Below are 22,244 nucleotides of genomic sequence, written 5' to 3'. Positions count from 1 at the left end.
TGACTACCCGTAACGACTGCCGAAGATGTTCAAATGACAGCCGGTTTTTTCTACAGTTTTACTGAGTTTTCATTTGATATAAAAAATAAAAATTTATATAATTTTACATATTTAATTTCATCATTGTGGTTTTACAAATAAGTACATAAGTAAAGCCATCATAATTTGTGCATACAGTAAAAAATATATAATTTTGAAAAAAAAAGTCATGATATTTGTGCGTGTAGAAAGAAATAATATCTATTTGATGAAAAAATACAATTGAAAACAATATTTTCTTCAATAGCGAGATTCTTCTTCAGTCACCTTCTTGTTCTTCTTTCTGTAAACAAAGAAGAAACTGTTATTACAATATATTTCTTTTTTAATTTCTATAATACCCGAAATTGTGAAATAATCTGGAACAAAGATGAGTTGCACTGGGTTTGGCTAGGACCATGAGTCTGGTTAAAGAGTTTGAATTAAAAAATGACTTTGTCAAAATTAGGACTTTAAAAATAAAGTTGGAGCTGCATGTTTGTGACCCATTCATCATCATCATCATCTCAGGCATAGGACGTCCACTGCTGAACATAGGCCTCCCCCTTAGATCTCCACAGATACCTGTTGGAGGCGACCTGTGCCCCATTGTCTCATATTTAACTGAACCGATTTTGCCAGATGACTTTGTCAGACTTAGGGAATTGTTATAAGTTAGCTATATTATCGTTTTTTATTTTATTTTGTAACAAAACTTACCTATTGCAACACGGGAAGTCCCAGAACTTTTGATCCAGCCCGTACTCTTCGCCATCTTGTATAGTCTGTGGCATCTCCTTGCCCATAGACTCGGGCAGGAATAGACAGAGACTGCCGCCGAATATACCGAGTGCGCCGAGGATTAGTAGCGGGATCTCTCTAGCTATTGTTGCCTAGAAATATAGATATAAACAATATAAACATAAGTAAAATATATTAGGGCGAAAAAATAAGTATAAAAAATATAGGAGTAATTTTGAACCTCTTTCTGTGGAGGAATACAATAAAATAAGATATAGCCTGTATGCTATAGGTATATAAGGAGAACCGCCAGCTGCGCAGGACATATTATAGTGCACGCACATTTGCTTAGACACAGACGCACTCACTATTCCTTCACTCTCATAGCGCGATGGGACGGCAATCCGACATCACCGGAGAGAAATCAGATGCAGGACCGACATTTACGTGCTCTCTGCACGGGTGAATCAATCACCAACTTCCTGACTAATACAGAACCGGGAATCGAACCATAGCAGTCGCGCTTACGACCACTAGACCAACGAGGCAGTCATACTTCATAGTCATCATCATCATCATCTCAGCCGGCGGACGTCCACTGCTGAACACAGGCCTCCCCCTTAGATCTCCACAGATACCTGTTGGAGGCGATTTGCATCCAGCGTCATAGTCATCGTATGTTACAAATTATATTAGTATAGCTTCCCAATAGTGAAAGAGAATTCTAAATCAGATTAGCAGTTGCAACTGCAAACTTTTAGGCCGCCAATAGTTTGTTGGTAATAAAATTAGTATGAAGGGGAATGGTAGTACGTATTCTATGTACATACATTACAAACGTCAGGTCAGTCGACTGAATCGAACCGACTCATAGAAATTGAGATTTTCTTATTAAAAAAAATTCAAATATTGGCCGACTGTTTAGACTGTATGTTTTCAGTGAATTTGGGCCACGACTTAAAGTTACGATAGCATCAGTTAATAAATATTTCACTTACCATATAAACAATATAAGGCGTCAGAATCGTAGCCACATAACCAGTGATATGTATCAACGCAACGCCCTGAGCCCTCACCACAGTCGGCAACAGCTCGGCCGCATACTGCATGCCAATGTTGTACGATATGTTCACTGCGAAACGACCTACTATCGCGAGCGACGCCGAAGCTATGCCTACGAGAGAAAATAAAGAGTCATCATCATCATCATCATCACTATCACCATCATCATCATCACTATCACCATCATCATCATCATCATCACTATCACCATCATCATTATCACCATCATCACTATCATCACTATCATCATCATCACTATCATCATTATCATCACCATTATCATCATCATGTATAACCAGTGATATGTATGAGCGCAACGCCCTGAGCCCTCACCACCGTCGGCAACAGCTCGGCCGCATACTGCATGCCAATGTTGTACGATATGTTCACTGCGAAACGACCTACTATCGCGAGCGACGCCGAAGCTATGCCTACGAGAGAAAATTAAGAGTCATCATCACCATCATCATTATCATCACTAACATCATCATCATCATCACTATCATCATCACCATCATCACCATCATCATCATCATCATCATCACCATCATCAACATCATCATTCAACATCATCACTATCATCATCATCACTATCATCATCATCATCATCATCATCATCACTATCATCATCACTATCATCATCATCATCATCACTATCATCATCATCATCATCACTATCATCATCATCATGTATAACCAGTGATATGTATCAACGCAACGCCCTGAGCCCTCACCACCGTCGGCAACAACTCGGCCGCATACTGCATGCCAATGTTGTACGATATGTTCACTGCGAAACGACCTACTATCGCGAGCGACGCCGAAGCTATGCCTACGAGAGAAAATAAAGAGTCATCATCATTATCATCATCATCACTATCATCATCATCATCACCATCACTATCATCATCACTATCACTATCATCATAATACTATTACTATCATCATCATCACTATCATCATTATCACCATCACTATCATGATCATCACTATCACCATCATCATCATCATCATGTATAACCAGTGATATGTATCAACGCGACGCCCTGAGCCCTCACCACCGTCGGCAACAACTCGGCCGCATACTGCATGCCAATGTTGTACGATATGTTCACTGCGAAACGACCTACTATCGCGAGCGACGCCGAAGCTATGCCTACGAGAGAAAATAAAGAGTCATCATCATCATCATCATCATTATCATCATCATCATCACTATCATCATCCTCATCACCATCATCATCATTGTCATCACTATCATCATCATCACCATTATCATCATCATCATCACTACTATCATCATCATCACCATCATCATCATCATCACCATCATCATCATTATCACCACCATCATCATCATCATGTATAACCAGTGATATGTATGAGCGCGACGCCCTGAGCCCTCACCACCGTCGGCAACAACTCGGCCGCATACTGCATGCCAATGTTGTACGATATGTTCACTGCGAAACGACCGACTATCGCGAGCGACGACGAAGCTATGCCTACGACAGAAAATGTATATAAAAAGTCATCATCATCATCATCATTATCATCATCACCATTATCATCATCATCATGTATAACCAGCGATGTTTCTGCAAAGTAGTATGTAACAGTAGTATAGTGACGCTGAAACAATGCCTACAGGAGAAAATATACATTTTGAGCTATTATCATTATTCATCGTCATTATTATTCACCCAATTATCATAAATAAACTCATCATCATAATTAACCCCCTCACTTTCATCATCACTATCACCACCATCACTGTCATCATTATCACTATTATCATCATCATCATTAAGCAAAGTTTTTTTCAAGGAATTATTTATTCTGAGATATAACTAATTAAATAACTTACCAATAGGTGCGGTGGTGGCCAGAAGACTGAAGATGCCACTAATCACCATAGTTCCAAAAGCAAGCCAACGGCGACCGATACTGTAACAATATCAAAAGTAGCTTTATAGAGGTAAATATATAATTGTCAAAATCGTTTGGTTTGATCAAAAATACGAAGCCTAACAAATTGATTGAGGAAAGGTTAAAAAAGACAATTTTGATTCTTTTAAAGCACCATGTACTAGCTTCCGTCGGCGATTTCAAATGTGTTTTTTGGGCACTACTCTTCATACCCAGATAAAAACTAATAGCCTTCCTCCATAAATGGACTATGTAACAGTTCTTGACATCAAATACTGTCCAAATAAATAAACTCTTCAGCTTTAAAATATTCACTTTTCAGGTACATTTCACAATTTTCTCTCTAACTCTATTAAGAAGACTTTATTACACACAGAAGGTTGGACAAGAAGAAAAATAGTAGAAAAATAGAGAACAATCAACTACAAAGGCGCTGCTTAAGAAATCTCTTCCATTACACTAGCTATGGGAGAAATTCAAATAATCGACACCAAGCAAAAATAAAAATGATACTCACACATCCAAGGTCAAAATCAGCAGTATATCAGCAGGGAACTCCGTAAAGGTCGCCACAGTGAAGGTCTTAAACATGTCCAGGCCTAAAGACCCGACATTCCTAACGTGGCCATCGAACACCATGGCGATGGACATCCATATGAGGACCAGGAGAATGCTGTGGCGACGGAGACGAGGAGTCTTCACGAGGTCCAGGACACTGTAGTTCTTGCATTCCTGTTCGGCTTTCGCTATTTCTGTGGCTGTTACCTGATGATGGGTAAATGGTAGGTTAATCTTCTAGCCTATTTCCAAGTAATTATGTCGGGGTCAGCTTTTAGACTAACCGAATGCAGCTGAGTACCAGTGTTTTACAAGGAGTGACTGTCTATCTGATTTCCTCAACCCAGTTATCCGGGCAACCCGATAACACCTTGATAGGACTGGTTGCCAGACTTTCCAGCTTCTGATTACCTGTAACGACTGTCAAAGATGTTCAAATGACAGCCGCGACCCGAAAACGTGCCTTCCGAAACACGGAGGAACTCGTCATGACAAGATGGTCACATATCCTCAGATCAACTTCACCAAGCGTTTCTTATATGATTTTACTAATCATATTCCTAGTTGGCTTTTGAGCCTTTCTTTTTAAGCCTATGTATCTAAAAATTGGCATCTTACCCTAAATTCTTCAATAACTTCATCAGGTATCTTCTTCTTGTTGATTCTCTCACATTTCTGCATGATCTTGATCGCTTCATCTATACGTCCTTGTGCTATTAACCATCTGAAACGAAAAGTATTTTCTATATTACATTTCTATAAATTAAGTGATTCGAGCTACATAAATTTTGATACATAGTTTTTACTATTCATTTTATATTTGAAATATTAGCAATGTAATTTAGTTTAAGTTTTAAAGTGTTTAAGTTATAAATATAGGTATTTGGACTTCATAGGAAAAGGATAGATAATGTTAAAGAGAAAATTAGCAAAAAAGTATCCCGTTATTAAACTTTCAAATTAAATAAGTTCTTTATAATTTGTTGTTGCAACCACTAGAACTTGCAAAAAAAAACGATTCCCAAAATATCATCACTCCTAAACCCATACTTTTCAAATAACAGACCTCAACGTACCTTGCGCTTTCAGGCACCACACAGGGAGTTAAAACTGCCAGAGCTAAGGGCACGCTTATTATTAGTGTATATATCTTCCAATCGTTGACTGCCAAAGCTATCCAGGGTAGCAGACAGGCTGCGAAGGTGAAGTAGACAGCTATCGACATGTTCGCTACGAAGGTACGCCATTTTAGACCCACGTATTCGAGCACTGGAAAGAGAAAAATACATATGTCTATTCATCATCATCATCCTATCGCAGTCCACTGCTGGACATAGGCCTCTCCAAGTGCACGCCACTGAGATCGATTTTCGGCTTCTCGCATCCAGCTCCTGCCAGCAGTCTTGCGCAAGTCATCACTCCACCGTGCCTGAGGACGTCCTACACTACGTTCGCCGAGGCTAAATACCTCTATGTCTATTAAGTTACAGGTAAATGCATTAATGAAGGAAACAAAAATATGATTTGGTGTCGTTAAATTGTAGCTCTATAGAAAGGAATTTGATACATTGCCTAGTAGTGTCTTTTTCAAATATTTTGTCACTAATAGTCCAATTCAGTTGTAAACGTGTATATGTGAGGGTATTTGTAAATAGGTTGTTGGTGTGCCTAAATCCTTACTAATATTATAAATCGGAAAGTGAGTTTGTTTGTTTGTTTGTTTGTTTGTTTGTTTGTTTGTTCCGCTTTCACGCCGTAACTACTGAACCGATTGCTTTGAAATTTTGCAGACGTAAAGTTAGAAGTCCGGATTAAATAATAGGGTACTTTTTATCCCGAAAAAAATAGATATTCCCGAGGGAAAACAAAAATATTGTTTGCTTGATGGATGGATTGTAGATGGCGCTGTGTGTCGTTGTAGCTAAATGATACGATAATGAATCCCCGAAAATGAGGAATTCCCGAGGGATGATGTACAATTTGTTTAATCGTCTAAACTGTTTTTTTTTTACATCTACTTATATATTGCAAACGAATATGAACATATAAATTTAGAAGCTAAATGATACGATAATGAATCCTCGAAAATGAGGAATTCCCGAGAGATGACGTACAATTTGTTTTATCGTCTTAACTGTTTTTTTTACATCTACTTATCCTGAAATAACTATAATTCAACGAATTATTAATTGGTATAAGTATTACATAGTTAAGTTATTTCGTTCTTGAGGTATGCGATAGATGGCGCTGGGTGTTTTTAAAACGTGGTAACGATGTGTTTTTAAAATACGTAAGAAGTGGAATGATAGCTTTTTAAAACGTGGTGACGTTGTTTTTTTTAAGATACGTAAGAATTGCAATGATATCTCGCGCTTTAACCTGTAGCTCATTGTTCAATCGCGAGCTTCCCGATAGCTCGATAGATGGCGTTGTGCTTTTCTGTATCGCGATGTTAAGGTTCGCCGCGGGCCCAGTAGCGCCAGGGCCAGCCGCGGCTGCGGGTTGTTCGAAAGAGGTACCGCGGCCCTGGTATATAAAAGGCCTAGGACGGAACACGACGATTTTAGTCAGTAAGAGTCTGACACTCCCTCACCGCTGCTAACCCACAGCGGGAGAGGTGAACCGAATTCCACGCGGGCGAAGCCGCGGGCGGAAAGCTAGTAAATAAATAAATAAATAAATTCAGAATAGCAAAATTATTTGAAGAGATATTTCAAAAGGGAAAACTGAATGTTTTCTTTTGTTAGCAATCTCAGAACGTGATAAGTTATCTCTAGGCTTATTTGGTTAGATTTAATTTCAAAAGATTTCTTATAAGTTGTACTTATAGTTTTGTAAAAACCAAGTTACTCTTCTTTCTTCTTTCTTTAACTTTTCGATGGAATTTTATTTAGACAGTGCAACTATGTACGATGATACATAGGTAAATTATTTTGCGTTATTTATGGCCAGTTCTTCATCAAAAGTAAAAGTCAAAGTAATGTCTAAAGTAAAAGTAACGGTCAAATTCGTTTTTTCAAGGCTAAAGTGACAGCAAAACTAATAGAAAAAATGAATTTGACCGTTACTTTAACTTTAGACATTACTTTGACTTTTACTTTGGCTTTTACTTTTAATGAAGAAATTGGCTGTTAATGTAGTTTAATGTATATAATAGAAAAAGCGAAACTCACCAACAATATACATAATAATAAAACAGTTGTCATACGCCAACCCGACTATGAACCTGCATAGACAGAATGACCAGAAGTCGTTTGTGAACACTGATCCTACGCCGCCTACGAAGCCTGATAGATTCGCTCCTGAAATTCAAAATAATAGTTGAAGTATATCTTATTTTTACATGTGTAAAGTAAAAATAGAAATAGAGGTTAGATAAAGGGGTTGTTTCGAATATGACAAGTGAGAGAAAAACTAGTGTATTTCTTAGGGTCCGTTCAGACAGACCGAAATTGAGTACTAAGTATTTGAAGTAAGGCTTATTTTTGGATGTGCTTTTCTTTTGTCATTAAGAATGCTTGAAGGCGCTCGGTGTGAAATAATAAGAGGAGCCGACAGACAACTAGAGCATTTTTGGAAAATTTAAGTATTATTTTGGAAATAATTGTAGTAATTTTGGGAAAGTAGACAATTTTTTGGTAAATCAGAGATTTTTTGGAAATCTCGAATAATTTTTGTATGGATACTTTTAGAGAAGAATATCGTATTTTTAAAATTAGAAGTGCAAAAAAATATTTTTTGCTAAACTAAAAATCTAAAGTATGGCCCATATATTGCCATTTTACTGGCAAAATTCATCAATAATAATTATTTTTTCAAGTCATAACCATATAACCAAGAAAAATAACTTTATTAAAAACTTACCAATCAAAGCAGGAATCCTCCCATATTTATCAGCTATCCAGCCAAAGATGAATCCTCCAGCGATTCCACCACAGAAGAATATAGCCTGAGCTGTCGCCGGATAGTTGTCTCTCTCGCACACCCAGCCTTGCTGTAGTGATAGAATGAGATGGTTAGGTTTTATGGAGTGAAACAATGGAGAAGAAGAAACATATGTGGCAATTTAAAACGTCTTAGCCGAATTTGATGGAAACTGTTGTTTAAGCAGTAGTTTACTAATAGTAGCTTTTATCTAAATAAAACGCATGCAAAAAGGATTTGTTTAAGAGCTACGGTATCTCAGACAGGACCACATAGCGGGAAAAATTATTAACATCCCTCTTTATGCGCAAGGGATCAAAATATTTTTGAAATTGACCTATTGTAAAGATCTTTTCGGGGTCTGTACACGAAGTGTAAAAGTATCTCATGAACCATGATAGACAATTGATTCTGACTGTGTTGAGGGGGTCAGACATTCAATCGCTCGATGTGGCACACCGGTAAGTCAGCATCCAGTTAGACTGGCAGCCGACTCCAAATTAAGGAAAAGGCTAGGCAAATAAGGACTTACCTGTGAAGCAATACTCTCATACGGCACATCAGTATAGTTGAACTCCCATCTATTCTCACACTTCCTCACTCCCCACTCCGGGTTGGGTTGTAACGTTCCATTTTGCAGAACCTCTGTCCAGTTCACGTCGTAGACGGAGCATTTGTCGTATTTGTTGTCTATTAGAGGGATTGAGAGATGACGCCTGGGGAAAATGGAATGGGAGATTAGTTAATGGGAGATGATTTTTTATGATGTAGTTAGCTGTTGCGTGCAATTTCAACCATGTTTCGAGGGAACTTCTACCCGCACCTATATAAAAGGCAGTTTATGGGCCGACAGTTTCTAAATTGGTGTATTCTGACCTAACTAATCCGCGGTTTCAAATGCACTCAAGGGAGCAACTCGTATTCTAGCATTCGGATAAAAGTATTCTACGTCTTTTCTGAGGCTTTTAGACTATCTGTGTAAATTACCGCTTCAGTTCTTAGACAGATAGATTAAAGAGTTAAGTACTTCGATTCTCACAAAGTTGAAGAGCAGTTTTTTTGTATTATGTTCACTTGCTTGAACGCTATATCATCTACGAAACGTCTGGTCCGATTTGAAAAACTCCTTCAGTGCTAGATTGCCCATTTATCGAGAAAGGATACAACCTACTTTCTTATCCGAGTGCATGCAGTAGTTCCCACAGAACGCGGGTGAAAACTCTGACAGAAGCTACTTTATAATATTCGTAAGAATTTTGAAGACCAATATAGATTTTCCGCGGATTTCCATAAACTATCTTACAATTCGAATTTCAGATAGAGACACCTAATTTATATTTCATCAAAATTCAATCTCTAATCACACACCAACATGGAGATACATTACAGGAATCCACCTTCGAACTCTCACCTTTCCTCAACACCCAAGCCCTGCAACTCAGGCACATAACACCAATGCTCCTCCGGCACCACAGTCATGAAGATCTGCCCGAAGTAGACGAACGCGAAGAAGAAGGAGTAGGGTATCATGAGGAGGAAGAGGATGCGCTGGTACCAGCCGAAGTCGCCGAGGTAGGGGAGAAGATCGTCTAGATCTTTGAGTTTGGGTTTTGGCTGTTGAGCTTCGAGGCCGTTTGCTGTGGAAGAAGTGTTTGGTAGGTTAAGTCTACATGTGAAAAATTGCACTTAATATTTTTCAGGGGAATATAAATTGGAATATAATAATAAAAAGGTCTAAATAAAAAAATAAGGCAAAACCAATTGGACTGTCTGCACTTAAGTACTTTTCTAATGGGGTAGTAAGAAAAAAAGAAAATCCATTTATTTCAGCACGCAAATGACGCAAGAAACAACAAATAAATAAATAAGGGACAAAAGGGACAAGAAACAATCAGGAACAAATCTTCTATTTGTATGACAGACTATTATAAAAAAAATGATCAGGGAAACTAAAGCTTACTTACCTTACTACATTAAAAAAGGGAGAAAATAAACTAATAAAGGGCTTTAGAAATTAAATAAGAAAACAATAACTATGATTTAAGTGTTCTTATTACGGTAAAATTCTACCAAAATTGATCGCAAACAATTTTAGATTGATAAGACTAGAAGTAACATTAAATTATGTGTCACAGTTCTGCACACCAGTGGAATTTCCCAGAAATGGCAAGGGAATTCTGGGCCATTGGGTCGTCTTAGGGGTTGACAGTCCAAAAATGTACCTAGGTACATATGGGCTATAAGATAAGTTAAATCTAAAACCAATGTAGTAGAAAGTTGCATATAGAGAAAAATAGTGGCAGTCCACTAAGGTACTCTTACTCCTTACCTCCAACGTTCATTTCCACATGGTCAGTTCTGGTAGGGTCCAGGGTCGCCCCTACTGCGCGTGCGTTCTTCTCATGTGATTCCATTCTCGAACAACGTTTTAGCCTTAAAAGACACTTTTCTCGACGTGATTTCGGAGTCCTAAGACTTCAACTTGAAGCGCTGGGCTGTGGACAAAGAGGAATATTAAGTTGAGGTACTCGTGGCTGGAGTGGAGACCACGGACTAGCAAGCGCAGCGTAGGACGTCCACAAACGAGGTGGACAGACGACCTTATAAAGGTCGCCGGAAGACGCTGGATGCAGGTCGTTTCCAACAGGTATCTGTGGAGATCTAAGGGGGAGGCCTATGTTCAGCAGTGGACGTCCTATGGCTGAGATGATGATGGTGATGATGATGATGACTCGTGGCTAAGTTATAGCTGCAAGGGTTGATCGTAAGGTTAAGCAACGCTTGATGTTGTCGGGCCATGGATCGGTGATCATTTTTAACAAACTTGAAGGAAAATAAAGAGGTTAGTTTGGCTTGTATGCACGTGTGTATGTTTGTGCGCGAGTTTTTCACCTTTGGCTATAAATATACTGTAGCTATCAACTTCTCCTTTTGATATTTGATATTTTGATATTTTCAATCTTTTTATATGGGTCGGAAACATGGACAATTAAAGCTGTGGACATGGACAGAATAAACGCATTCGAGATGTGGTGCTGGCGTCGAATGCTTCAAATTCCCTGGACCGCTTTCCGTACAAACGAATCCATCCTAAAACTACTGCACGTTAAAGAACGCTTATCTACGATAGTCCTAAAGCGATACCTGCGTTATTTCGGACACATAGCGCGGAAACCCCCTGACAATATTGAAAAATCAATATTATTAGGCAAAAGACAGGGGAAGAGACCACGGGGCCGCAGACCAACCCGATGGACGGATTTGCTCAGTAAGACCCTGCAGAAACCATTCCAGGAGGCATACAGGCTGGCACAGGACAGAGAACGCTGGCGACAGCTAATAGTCGGCGTAGGAGATGGGGTCACGATCCTCAACGAGTGAGGGACCGACTAAAGAAGAAGAAGAATCAACTTCTCCTAAAGCTGACACATCCTATGCTGAAAATCGCAACAAAATCGGTTCAGTCAAACGTGAGATAATCGCCCACAAACATGCGTATAGTCAAACTGGGAACACCGTTTTTGAAGTCGGCTAAAAACAAGAGCAAGGTAAACATAACTCTCCTTCTGAGGTAGTCGAGTAAAAATAGTTAAAGAATTACATAATAATATCCCAAATTATAGAGAATATTCATATTATTTACTTACATGACAAACGCCTTTATTTAACCACTAAAATTAGAAATATTTAACTACAAAAAACTAACTGAAAAATATAACTTTGATATTATACAAACGGAGTCTGAAACACAACTGATTTGTAAAATCATCCTACATAGGCTTTTTATTTGAAAAATTTACTAACTACTGTCTTAAGTAGGATTAAATTGTCATAAATAATTAGGTGTTTGTAGTAGTTTTATTTCTTTTACAAATTAATTACATTTAAGATTTTGTATTGAGAAGAAAAATACGTGAGTGCAATTTTAGGGTACCGTCAGGATAGCACAGAAAACATCTTTTACATTTTGTATAACTGTTTTATTTTTTATGTAAGTAAACCAATTTATATTAGAAAAAGATTCAGCCAGCGGTTTTACCCGTATCGCAACCGGATAAAAAGTAGCTTATTCATTTGGTTCAAAAGCACTAATATCAGAAACTAAGGAGACGATTTGAAAAAAGTTCTTTCAACGTTAGATAGCTCAATTATCAAGGAATACAATAGATAGAATATTAGAAGCCAGTAAGTCTGATAACCAGTCTTACCTAGGGGTATCGGGTTGCCCGGGTAACTGCGTTGAGGAGATCAGATAGACAGTCGCTCCTTGTAAAACACTGGCACTCAGCTGCGTGCGGTTAGATTGGAAGCCGACCCCAACATAGTTGGAAAAAGGCTTGGTAGATGATGATGCTAAAGATAGAGTTAGATTTTTTTACTGGAGTTGTTTTACGGAACACGGATGAAACCGCGTAGAGATGTCAACAACCCCAGCGGGGCCCAGTAGGGCTTAGGCCTGCCAGGGCTGCGGGATTGTTCGAAAGAGTTACCGCGGCCCTGGTACATAAAAGGCCTACGACGGAACAAGACGGTTTTTAGTCAGTAAGAGTCTGACACTCCCTCACCGCTGCTAACCCACAGCGGGAGGGGTCATTTGATGATTTCTGACGTCGTTAAAAAAAGGTATATATACTGAACCCCGCCAACTTTACAATATATTATCTATAACAAGCGCAGTATTTAACATACTAAGAGTCTGTCCAAACATCTCTACTAATACTTTAATACCCAGTTTGTCTGTTTATTTATCTCTCACAATACCGGTTATCACCGGTTGACGTACATTGTAGAACAAATATTGTTTATTACCCTAAAGTCTGGCTGCTTGACAACAACAAGGAAAATGTAGAAAAAAAATTGACTTCTAAAAACACTGAAAATTTAAGAAATAAGACGTTGGAAGTCGGTGTCTTTGAGTTATTGCTGTGTTAATTTTGTCACCGACTTCAATAGCTTTGTTATAGATATATAAGGTTTGATATTTATTTTATACAATGTACACACTATACATAAACTCTTTTGCAAAAAAAGCGGGCACCTATGAGAAATCTTAATTTCAAGGACTTTACGTGTATTTCAAAGGGTTTTAATGATTGTAGTATGTTTCTAGCGTCAAAAGGGTTAGCCAAGCGTGCGTGAGAGTGTATTCTAAATTTGAATTTTGTACAATTGCTAAGAAATTGGTTAAACCTTGTTTTGGACAACTTGCTGGCAGAAAGTTTGTCGGTGTTTTGAAAAGTTTTTGAAGTGATTTTCAGGAAAATGATAATGCAGTTTTAATTAATGGTTAATGCACTTTTTTGTTAGATCGAAACATTTTTGAAAAACTATGCGTATTTGATAAAATTTTCACCTGCTCTAAAAGGACTATACTGATGATTGATGGCTATCTTAGGAGTTTCGGTATTTTAGTGTAAAGCGTTCTATTGTTTAGATAATGTACCCACGCGGTATAAAATATCGCTTTCTTATAAATAAACACAATTTAAAGGAGTATCAGTACTTTGGGCTGCGACAAAACAAATTCAAAATTAGCAGAGCCAGATCACAAGTCGTCTCTATCACACTTTAACATTTAAAAAATATCGAATTTTGTGATAAATGTTAAATTAACCATATGAAAAATCATGAAGAGGGTTAAAGCTATCCAAAAAGTCAAATTATTGCTGCGTTGAAGCTCTCGATAACCCCATAGGTGTCGGCTTAGTAAACGATGATTAAGCTGAAAGGGAGTCATGAATTCAAAATTATTGGCCAAACGTATGTTTCTTAAGAAATGAGCAGATAGCCAATTATTGTTATGATTTAAGCAGGAAAGTGCTGTAGATGCCAGAAAATCTCGGTGCAGGCAAGTTTATTTCATAAAATGTTCGTGGGATGAAAATACGCTATTTGATCGCTCAGACTCATAGATCTTCAGAGGTCTACGGAGTTTCCCAAGAGACGAGGTTGTTTAAAAATCAGTGATTACGAGACCTTAAGACCTCGTGCTCACAGTCTATGCGCTATTTTCTGTATTTTGTAGAATTTCAAAACTTTAAAAAATGTCAAAGTCTGATAGGAGACGATTTGTGATCGGCACTGCTTACTTTAAATTGGTTTTGTCGCAGCTCAAAGTACTGATACTCCTCTAAATAGTGTTTATTTATGAAAAAGCGATATTTTAAAACACGTGGGTACATTATCTAAACAATAGAATTCTTTACGCTAAAATACCGAAACTCTTAACATTGCCGTCAATCATCAGTATAGCCCTTTTAGAGCAGGTGAAAATTTTATCAAATACACATAGTTTTTCAAAAATGTTTCGATCTAACAAAAAAGTGCATTAATCATTAATTAAAACTGCATTATCATTTTCCTGAAAATCACTTCAAAAACTTTTCAAAACACCGACGAACTTTCTGCCAGCAATTAGTCCAAAACAAGGTTTAAAAAATTTCATAGCAATTGTACAAAATTCAAATTTAGAATACACTCTCACGCACACTTGACTAACCCTTTTGACGCTTGAAACATACTACAATCATTAAAACCCTTTGAAATACACGTAAAGTCCTTAAAACTAAGACTTCGCATAGGTGCCCGCTTTTTTTGCAAAAGAGTGTATATACAAACTTAAACTACTTATCTTTATACAAAACTAAAAATAAAATACTATATACAAAATATATATAAACATAAAACATAATATAAAAGGTTTGATTTCAGTGTTTTCAGAATTCCGTTGGCTCTTTCTTGTAAAAACTTTTTTATTTCGTTCTAAAAATCAGCCAAATTTTTTTCCGAATTAAAACAGACTACCCTATAGACCAAATGGCAGACCAATCGCAAACCAATTAAATGTCATTGGAATTCGATAGGTCTTATTTTATTAACCGAATGCCCGAATTAAAACTGCTAAATATTGCGATTAGATTGCTATCTACTAGCCTCCTTGCCTCGGGTTCGATTCCCGGGTCGGGCCGAAATCGCTTTGTGGGTTTTCTTAAACTTTCACAAAGCAGCCCGTAGTCTGAAAGTGCTCTCCGAGCACGTAAATGTCGGTCCTGCGCCTGATCTCTTTCCAGTCGTGTCTGATTGCCGTCCCATCCCATAACCCATGAGAGTGAAGGAATAGGGAGTGCACCTGTGTCCAAGCAAATTCTCGTGCACTATAATATGTCCTGCGCAGCTGACTGATCTCCATATGAGAACAGCCGCAGTGGCCGAAATCGGCTGTGGACGCCATTATTACATTAGCAGAATCGGGCCCCAGTTGTCAGTCTCTAAAATGATCTGATAGCAACACATTTAAGTGTTGTGCATTCCTCAGCTAAATAATAATGCATGCATGCATGTATGGGTTGCATTGATGACCTATTGTCAATAAGTAATGGATACTCAATTGAACACCATTGGTTGGTCACGTGTTTGAAATATGCGTTAGTATCTATACTAAGTATGTATGTTGTTAAAGAGAAGAGTTTGTTTGCTTTTTGAAGGTATTAATGTCAGGAAATAGGTACTTTATTGTTTATTGTGAACATTTTTTTAGCACTTTTTAAACAAAATCTGCTGAATGCATTTTGATGAAACTACATATATGTATAGATTCTTTTAAGCGCGATATCTCAGGAATGGTAACATGTAGGAGAAAATTGTTGATGCCATTTTTGTAGGAAATTTTAAGATGTACAACTTTGGTCTGATGTTCTTTTTTGATAAAACTTACCGTTTTCGAAAAAAAGTCAAAAAAACCTAAAATTTTGACATTTAACCTCGAATAACTTTTGACGCACACATGGGATCGATGGGGACGTTTAGTATTTTATTTATAATGATCAAATCTAGCTCTCCACCAAAAATCAGCTTTCTGGGAATTTTTGTTATTTGACCACTACTTTTATGTCTATTTTGACCGGGCTATTAGTGAAGGATTCCTTGACAATCCGTCACTAAGGAGTGACACTTGAGTCTATTTTCTTGAACGTGCTTATCTCAAGAATTATTGTTTTGAAACTTTATTTCAGTGTTCGATAGAATATTGGTCAATATTTGTTATAAAAGCTACTACTTTTTTTTGCATATACCTAGTGGAAGTTGAAGACCAAAGAAACAATGGATTGATGTGAAAGTCGACGTGGCTAGAAATAATGTTACTTGTGAGATGACGGCAGACAGAAGAGTATGGAAGGAGAAAACACGCTGTACTGCACACAAATAAAATTGGGATAAGGGCAGGAGGATGATGATAACTATTTATCCAGATGCGTGGTAGTATTTAAAAAGAAATCAGTTAGTTAAATTCCTCAGACATACAGACACCACGTGTCATGACGTAAGTGCGTGGAATTTTAAATACTCAACTGTAGCGTGGTGGCTATTTGTAGTTGATCGTGGACAGTCTGACCTTCACCTTGTTTTTTACTGAATCTATATTGGCAAGGTCACGATATTGTGATTACTGATAAGGTTTTTTTTTGGGAATTAATTAGGTATGTGATGCGAAATTAAATGCGGGATTTGATCTATACTTATGTTTGATTTTTAGAGAGTTTTAATCCCTTCTAATATTAAAAATGCAAAAGTAACTCTGTTTGTCTGTTACGCTGATTCATATGATTATACCAACTGATTTTAATAAATTGGTGTAAAGACAGAGTTGACCTTGAGAAAGAACATATAATAGGATAGTTTGTATCTAGGACTTTTGAAGAGTTCTCTTGGAAACGCGGTATAACCGAACTTTCAGTCATGTAAACATTGTTTCGCATAATTTAAACTTTTAAATATTTGATATACTGTATTAGTTTCCGCTAGGAGTTTAAATCGCTATCGAACACTGTGGGAAATATTTCAGGCGGACGTGTAGGAAAAGTGAGCTTTTCTTGGTAATGGGCTATCTAACACTGAAATATTTTTTCAAATTGGTCTTGAAACTGTTTGCTAGTACCTATCTATACGATAAGTTACTCTGTCTATTCTGCATTTCCTGAACTAATGAATCGATTTGGAATCGATTGAATGAAATAAATAAAATAACAGGTATTTCCTACTCAACAGAACTTTGAAACGCAGATAGGTTGCCACGTGGAAAAAACTTATTTTCAAATAGGTATACGTATAAATAGTATATTGTAAATACATTATCACATTATGACAGTTATTTAATAAGAAGAACAAACAAATTACTCTTAATAATAGTCTATATTTGTAGTGTGAAGTAAAACGCGAATTGTAACTGTAAATATATTGTTTTATTAGCAACTAGCGATCCGTTGTGTCGCACATGGGTAAATAATATGGGTACCTAAACCTTATGAAAACTATGGTGGTATAAATTCGATTAACTTAAAAATATGATCTCATCAACTGCCTAGCCTTTTCCCAACTATGTTGAAGACGGCTTCCAGTCTAAGCAGTTGCAGCTGAGTACCAGTGTTTTTCGAGGAGCGACTGCTTAGCTGACCTCTTACTTAATACAGTTGCCCGGGCAACCCAATAGCCCTAGGTAACTGGTTGTTAGATTTACTGGCTTCTGACCACTCGTAATGACTGCCAAAGACTCAAAAATATATCGAACTTATATTATTTTAAATGTGCAAGTTTGTATGTATGGATGTTGGTTTCTATTTCACTCAAAACTGCCGAATGCATTTTGATGAAACTTGGACTAAATAGCTTGTACAAAAATTAAAATAAGATATCGGTTACTTTCAACTGGGTGCGTGATGTAATACCTTCAGTAAGCGGGTGAAACCCTTCGCGGAAGCCAATACCACGATAATTCTCGAATATTAGTGAAAATACTCCAAAAATCCTCACTTTCCCTCGGCAGTCAGGTAAAAACACCTCAAAACAAAAATATCTAAACACGACTTAATAATGATTTGATGTCTTAAACCTTGACATACCTTGGACGCTCCCTGGATCAATACTTAATACAAGGACATACTATTTTTAGATTTTGACGACGGAGTTAAGACACATGAGCGGAGATACCATAATGCAGATAGGCAAGTCGTGGTGGCCTAGTGAGTAAAGAACCAACCTCTCAAGTATGAGGGTGTGGGTTCGATTCCAGTTCAGGCAAGTACCAATGCAACTTTTCTAAGTTTGTATGTACTCTGTAAGTATATCTTAGACACCAATGGCTGATAAAAAGGTGAAGGAAAACATCTTGAGGATACCTGGACTATACAGTCTGAAATCACCAACCCGCATTGAGCAAGCGTGGTGATTATTGCTCAATCCTTCTCCGTGTGAGAGGAGGCCGCAGCCAAGCAGTGGGACGATAAAAAGGCTGTAACAGTAACAGGTAGGTCAGGCGACTTCTTCTAGCTCAAATTCGCAGTGGGCATTACTAAAACGATCAGTTACGAGTGAACTAACAAGGCGTTCGGGGTCCTTGAGATATTTGACGATTTTTTGGTATTACGAGTCTAAAAAAGGCGTATAAGGGCGAAGACAGTAACGTTCCTCGTCCCCCTCGCACCCGCATGTTGTCGCGCTACTTTCTTAGGAGATTTTCCGTTATGGCACCTCCGATAGTCATTTTGTTTTCCAGGCTTTTGATCAAGATTGTATAGAAAGAGATAACGCCATACAATATAGATAGCGTTATCCCTTTTTAGCATTGGAATTTTGATGACTCAATACTCCATGTCTGGTTTTACCCATGTTTTGGAAAAGCACGTGTTTTACGATCCCAATATTGTATCTAACTGTTGTCTTGAGATAGAAATTCGACAATTACTTGTATGGGGTTAAAACCAAAATGACCTATGCATAACTTTAGTAAGAAAATCATCAGATAAATGGAATATTGAGAACGACCAATGAGTAACTAGTAGTTCCTATAATTATATTATTTATAGGAAATGCATGTACAAATTCTAAGTCTCTCCTTGTAAAGCACTGGTACTCAACTGCATCCGCTTCGACTGGAAGCCGACTCCGACGTAGTTGGGAAAAGGCTAGGCAGATGATAAAGCTCATTCCAGAGTACCTAGGCAGCTAAATAGATATCTATACTAATAGTATAGAGAGGAAAACTTTGTTTGTTTGGTTGTAATGGATAAACTCAAAAACTACTGGACCGATTTTAAATATTCTTTAACCATTAGAAATCTATATTATCTGCGAGTAACATAGGCTATATTTTATCCCGGTGCGGGCAGTAGCTCCCACGGGACGCGGGTGAAACCGCGGGAAAACGGCTAGTGTAGTTGTAAAACAAAGTCCAATACATTACTGAATTAGCAATTTTTTCAAATTCAAACACAATTAATACATTTTTATGTACAAAACGAATACAATTTATTATTAATGAAGTATCTCATTATAAGAATGTATGTCAGTAAAATTCCATACAGTAACATGTGTATATTTTATGATCTAGATAACTTAGTGGGTAATAAATTACTTATACTGAGAGAGAATTAATCATAAAACGTTTAGTTTATTAATAGGTAAACTGTCATCATCATCACTAATATACTAAAATGGTTGATTTATTCACAGATACTTATATTATAACTTATAAGGCTGAAGAGTTTGTGTGTTGGTTTGTAGGTACATGCTAATTTAAGGAACAGATTTAAAAAAGGCTGTGGAGTACTTTTTATCCAGGTGTGTGAAAAAGAGCGCTGGCGGAAGTTAATCGTAGTAGTTAAATGGTGTATTTGAAAATATTAGACAGAGTTACTAGGCGAGAGTGTCACCATAACTATAACGACATCCAAACCATCACCATAACAAGAAATGTACCTAACCAGCCGTTAACTATAACAAGAAATTACCGCTCATTGATTAAATCGGAGATTTGACAATTGTGAAAACATTACAAACCCAGCTACATTGTGCAACCCATCGTATATCATAATTTTATCAAAATTACTGTAAAACCTACCTATTGGTCTTGAGGTATGCTATATGCAATGCACCTATGTAAACACATACATATTTATTCAAACCTCAAATAACTACTTATCAGCATTATTTGCTAAATTCTACAAAACAGCTGTATTGAATTCACGAAAATATTTAGTATCGAAAGAATTCTTATGAAATGAGCAAATAATTTCTAACTTTTAACTTTCATATTATTTAACTACTTAATTGGCATAATCAACTGAACTAAAATCTTTGGATATTTCGCGTCAAAATTATAGGTATTGGCCGACAGTTGACCCAATGGTTGTCAATTTTTTTCAAAAGAAAATCTTGATTCCTATCTAGATTTTCAGGCGATCCGTCTAAATACCCGATCTTTGTAATGTGCGTACTACCATTCATCTTCATACTGATTTATGAGCCCAAACAAACTATAGGCCGACTAAAAGTTTAACAATTCAATTAAAAAACTGAAAAATACGCGGCAAAAAGTTTGCTAAAAAAAACTACATTTGTAAAAACTGAAAAATAAAATAAAAATATAGATGACTCACCAACGATTTTCGGTGGTTCCCGCCAAAGACGCTATGAGCACAGATAATATACGAAAATAGAATTAGAAAGAGCGTTCGGATACGTGTACCAACGAGCGGTTTAACTGACCGAATGAACGACTGCCTTATACATTTGTGTTACTTATTAATTACTAGCCGTTTGCCCGCGGTTTCACCCGCGTTCTGTAGAAATTACTGCCCGTAGCGAAAAAAAATATAGCCTATGTTACTCGGGAAGAGTGAAGCTTTCCGATAGTGGAAGAATTAAAAAAATCGGTTCAGTAGTTTTTGAGCTTTTTCGTAACAAACAGAAATACTTGTACTTAATAATATTACTAGCCGTATGCCCGCGGTTTCACCCGCGTCCCGTAGCGGGATAAAATATAGCCTATGTTACTCAGAAAGAGTGTAGCTTTCTAACAGTGAAGGAATTTTTTTAAATCGGTGCAGTGGTTTTTGAGTTTTTTCCGTCACAAACAATCATATATTTTTTTTCCTTGTTATTAGTAATAGATTATTACAGTACTATAGTCAGTCAGTTTGCTTGAGTAAATATAGGATCGTACTAGTTTTAATATGGTTGTTGCTAATTGATGTTTTTCTGGTTTTAGATTTAAGTAACCAGTATGAATAATTTTGCTTGTTAGTTTTTTTTATTGAAAGATCCGACGGTCGTTGCGTGGAGTGGAACGTTTTTAATTCAAAACTTAAATAAAATTGTCATCAGTCGTAAATAACTCAAATTACTGACTAATCTCTTTTAGGTTTTATTTTAATTCAATATAATTTTAAGAATTGTCGCAATGTGCTACAAAAATCCAGCCTCCGGATCTTTCGCGAAACAAAAAGAAACATAGGTTATGAGTTTTCGTTATATTTTTAGTTAGATCACCTGGACTTGTACCTACAAAAAAGCATAACTCCCTTTTTATCACAAACAGCTCAAACCAATGTTAGTATTAATTACTCCAATCTGTCTTTTCCCAATCAACATTGAATCTCATTCTTCCTGACATAAAGTTGTCAATGTATTATCGTCGACATCAACATCGACGGCAGAGATTGCCAGAAACAAAAATAGAATAGAATAGAATCTATTTACAGGTAGTAAGTAGTTGCTTGGCGTCTATACCTACCTACTTGTAAAGTGTAATAGACATATAGAATTAGTTTCATATGTAAGGTAGGTAGGTATATAGGTATCATCATCATCATTCGAAACGCAGTCATCGGTGTCTAAGATATACTTAGAAAGTACATACAAACTTAGAAAAGTTGCATTGGTACTTGCCTGACCTGGAATCGAACCCACACCCTCATACTCGAGAGGTTGGTTCTTTACCCACTAGGCCACCACGACTTAGTGAACATAATAATATTGCAATTGACTGTACTTATAAACTGTAATAAGTTCTACAATAAACTGCATATACTGCACAAAGTCACCGTTACTAAGGGAACAATGTGTTCAAGTGTCTTAATTAATGTGCTTGCGCCATTGATTCGCGTGTCTCATAGAGTAAGTAACTTGTAGACGGTACAAATTATTATCATGTTTCTGCCTATTCGACTTTTGTCTCA

At 37.1% G+C, this 22,244-nt stretch overlaps 1 protein-coding gene across 3 annotated transcripts; it reads right to left on the bottom strand.

Moving 5' to 3' along the window:
- Positions 1-228: 228 nt before the first annotated feature.
- LOC110381181 (carcinine transporter) lies at positions 229-20,817 on the bottom strand. Of its 3 annotated transcripts, XM_064042563.1 has the most exons (13): positions 11,880-11,975; positions 10,562-10,727; positions 9,644-9,869; positions 8,765-8,948; positions 8,173-8,302; positions 7,482-7,610; positions 5,385-5,577; positions 4,927-5,032; positions 4,268-4,515; positions 3,689-3,768; positions 1,758-1,933; positions 739-911; positions 229-322 (listed from the first exon to the last, which is right to left on the bottom strand). In XM_064042563.1, exons 2-13 carry the CDS (start codon positions 10,644-10,646, stop codon positions 280-282), a joined length of 1,773 nt encoding a protein of 590 aa, XP_063898633.1. In that variant the 5' UTR covers positions 10,647-10,727; positions 11,880-11,975; the 3' UTR covers positions 229-279. The 3 variants fall into 3 exon arrangements, with proteins under 3 accessions (XP_063898633.1, XP_063898632.1, XP_063898631.1); XM_064042562.1 differs by lacking the exons at positions 229-322; positions 739-911; positions 1,758-1,933; positions 11,880-11,975 and adding exons at positions 2,798-2,977; positions 20,664-20,817; XM_064042561.1 differs by lacking the exons at positions 229-322; positions 739-911; positions 1,758-1,933 and adding an exon at positions 2,798-2,977.
- Between the last annotated feature and the right edge of the window lie 1,427 nt (positions 20,818-22,244).

This window comes from Helicoverpa armigera, chromosome 29 (genome assembly GCF_030705265.1).
Source record: "Helicoverpa armigera isolate CAAS_96S chromosome 29, ASM3070526v1, whole genome shotgun sequence".
NCBI classification, from domain to species: Eukaryota; Metazoa; Arthropoda; class Insecta; order Lepidoptera; family Noctuidae; genus Helicoverpa; species Helicoverpa armigera.
This window is presented reverse-complemented; position numbering and strand designations above follow the sequence as displayed.